Genomic DNA, 3,015 nt, shown 5'->3' on the forward strand with positions numbered 1-3,015 from the left:
TCATTGGTCATTGGTCGCTACGGAGTCACGTGAGATTTTAAAGCAGTGTGAGGACGAACACAAATGGGACAGCAATGATTATAACAATATGAATCTGCTTTAATACCATGCTCTCTTAGGGAAACTATCTTAGTTGTCACCACATACAGCTTTAAGGAGTTCAGCCCCAAAATTCGCTCGGTGTTCCACTGGTTTGTGGTAAAACTTGGTAAAGGTGGACTCCTGAGACCACCCAGCACTTTTCATAATTGTGGCAATAGAAATGCTGTTCCCTTTAGCTGCATATGTAGAAGCTGATCTGGTGCTGTGGGCACCATACTTTGAAGTGTCAATTCCACCACCAGCCAATGTAGTCTTAATCCATCTGCTTACTGTATCAGGGGAAACAGCTTTGTGAGGCTTAGTGTAACTAACAAAAACTGCTTGACATCACCTCGAAGAGCATCTGTACGCTTCAGATAGTGCTGAAGATGCTTTACAATACAAAGATTAACATCTGGTGCATAGACCTGAAACTCAAGACAAGCTAAATGTTTACCAGGTCTCGAAGTTTTCAACAGTGAGTTAATGAAAAACACACATTTATCAGAACTTATTTGCATACAATCAATTGATAACGTGTGCAAAGTCTGACGACGCTGTCCCAAAAGCAACGCCATCAACATAACCACCTTCAAAGTCAGGTTCTTCAAACTAAGTTTCTCAGGTGGCCCAAATTTTGCTAGGTAGTCTAATACCACAGTCACATCCCAAGTTTCTTGATACCTTGGTAGAGAGGGTCTGCATTCGAAAATTCCCTTGATGAAACGACAAATTAAGGGATGTTGTCCAAAAGTATAATGCTCTGATGTGAAACAAACAGTAGATAAAGCACAACGGGCTGTGTTGAGGGCACTATATCCAATCCTTGTTTGGTACAGTTCTGCCAGGAAATTAATCCCATGTTCTAGAGTCGCTGAAAAAGGATTCATCTTTCTTTGACTACAGTACTGTTCCCATTTAGCAATGAAAGGTTTATATTGTTGTTGAGTACCCCTTCTCCAGGACTGAAAGATGAGTGAGGTAGCCGATTCCGAAAGGCCTCTGCCTTCAAGGGATTTCCGGACAAGTGGCATATCAGAAGGGTGAGCTTCTGATGTAGTTGATGCACCAAGTCTGGCTGTTGAGGTAGAAATAAGGTGTGTTTCTTTTTTGGAAGCACAAGGGGTTCCTGAACCAGCGGTCGCATTACCAATGGCCACCATGGTTGAGTCGGCCAGCATGGCACAACTAACAGTTCTGCGGCCTCCTCTGCTTCGATTTTCTGTAACACTTTTGGGATGATACTAAAGGGAGGTAAAGCATAAAAAACGTAAGGTTTCCAAGAGATTGAAAACGCATTAATAGCCATTGCTTCAGGATCAGGTTGGTAGGCGACAAATGGCCTTAACTGGTAATTAAGCCTAGAGGCAAACAGGTCAATCTGAGGCTCAACATGAAGTTTCTTAACAGCCTCGTGGAAAATCCGTCTAAGGTCCATTCAGTTTCTTTTCTAGATTTCCTGGACTCTGCATCAGCTAGAGTATTCTCTTTTCCTGGGATATGACTTGTGGTTAACCACATGTTATTTTCAAGGCACCATGCCCAGAGTGTACGGGTTAGATCATTTCTCTTTCTGGAATGGCTAGTGCCCATTTTACCTAAATCTGACACAGCAGTCATATTATCTATTCGCACAAGGACATGCTTCCCTGACAACTCTTTGTGAAATGCCTTGAGAGAAAATAACACTGCAAGCATTTCAAGATAATTAATGTGATTTGAAGCCTCTTCAGGGGTCCAATGCCCCCCAATCTTTACATTATTGAGTACTCCTCCCCAGCCTTCTTTACTTGCATCTGTGTATAAAGTGATCTCTGGCTGAGGAGGGCTTATAGGTTTTTGCAGCGACCCTGCTGAGTGTATCCACCACTGCAAATCACTGCGAGACAACTCAGACAGTGACATAAAGGCATCAAAGTTACCCTTGTTTAAGCGCAAGGCCTCAGTTTTGTCCATGTCCAGTGACCTAACATGCAAGAGCCCTAGCTTTGCAGCTGGAAAATTTGATATGAGTAACCCAAGAGTGAATGCCACCTCTCTTACTGTGGGGTGTGGACACTGCAACAGGCCTTGACAGGTATGAATGATCTTCTCGATCTTCTCAGAGGTTGGATAGACTGTTATTGTAATTGAGTCTATAATAAAACCCATGAAGGTGATTCGATGTTGTGGAACAAAGGATGATTTTTCAGGGTGTACAGTAAACCCAAGGGAATCAAATAATTTGACAGTATCCGTAACATTTCTTTCACAGTCATCATAGTCATCACCCTGGAGATATGAGTCATCAATATGACTTGCTGAAAGGTGTCCCAGCTGCCTTAAATGTGAATATACTGGCTTTAATAATTTAGTAAACTTCCTGGCAAAACGCCAATCCATTTGGAAAACAAACATATTGATATAGTTTTCCTAGCCACTGAAACTTCAGGTATTTTTGGTCGGCAGTGGCAATAGGCACAGAATAATAAGCATCTTTTAGGTCTATTGATGCCATAAAACACCCAGATTTTACCATATGTAGAACAGTATTAAGCGAGTCCATTTTAAAATGGTGATATTGCACATGAGTGTTTAAACATTTGAGATTTAAAATAACTCGGAAAGAGCCATCCTTTTTAGCCCTAGTGAAGATAGGAGAGATATATTCCCCTTCTTCGTGACTACTTGGGGTAATAACACCTTTAGCAAGTAGTGCATTTATTTCGGTATCAATGACACGCTGTTCATCCAAATCAAGGATTTTCTTCTCTCTGGGGGCTACTCTTTGATATGGAGTCCTTTTTTTTTTTTTCCATAACCTTTATTGATCATACTGCAATCTGTTACATAAATAAATGTGATAGGTTACGCTACAAACACACACACACACACACCCACACATTACACACATGACAACAACAAGCTTGGGTATTGTCCTGATCACATAACAAA

At 41.4% G+C, this 3,015-nt stretch overlaps 1 protein-coding gene across 1 annotated transcript; it reads right to left on the bottom strand.

Moving 5' to 3' along the window:
* Window positions 1-368: 368 nt before the first annotated feature.
* On the bottom strand, window positions 369-1,262 carry LOC138026835 (uncharacterized). The gene has a single exon (XM_068874289.1). It carries the CDS (start codon window positions 1,260-1,262, stop codon window positions 369-371), a length of 894 nt encoding a protein of 297 aa, XP_068730390.1.
* Between the last annotated feature and the right edge of the window lie 1,753 nt (window positions 1,263-3,015).

The sequence above is a fragment of the Montipora capricornis genome, chromosome 12 (assembly GCF_036669925.1).
Source record: "Montipora capricornis isolate CH-2021 chromosome 12, ASM3666992v2, whole genome shotgun sequence".
Lineage (NCBI taxonomy): Eukaryota > Metazoa > Cnidaria > Anthozoa > Scleractinia > Acroporidae > Montipora > Montipora capricornis.

Coding starts and splice junctions, on each gene's coding strand:
- LOC138026835 (XM_068874289.1), bottom strand. CDS start 1,262: ATGCTGGCCGACTCAACCATGGTGGCCATTGGTAATGCGACCGCTGGT.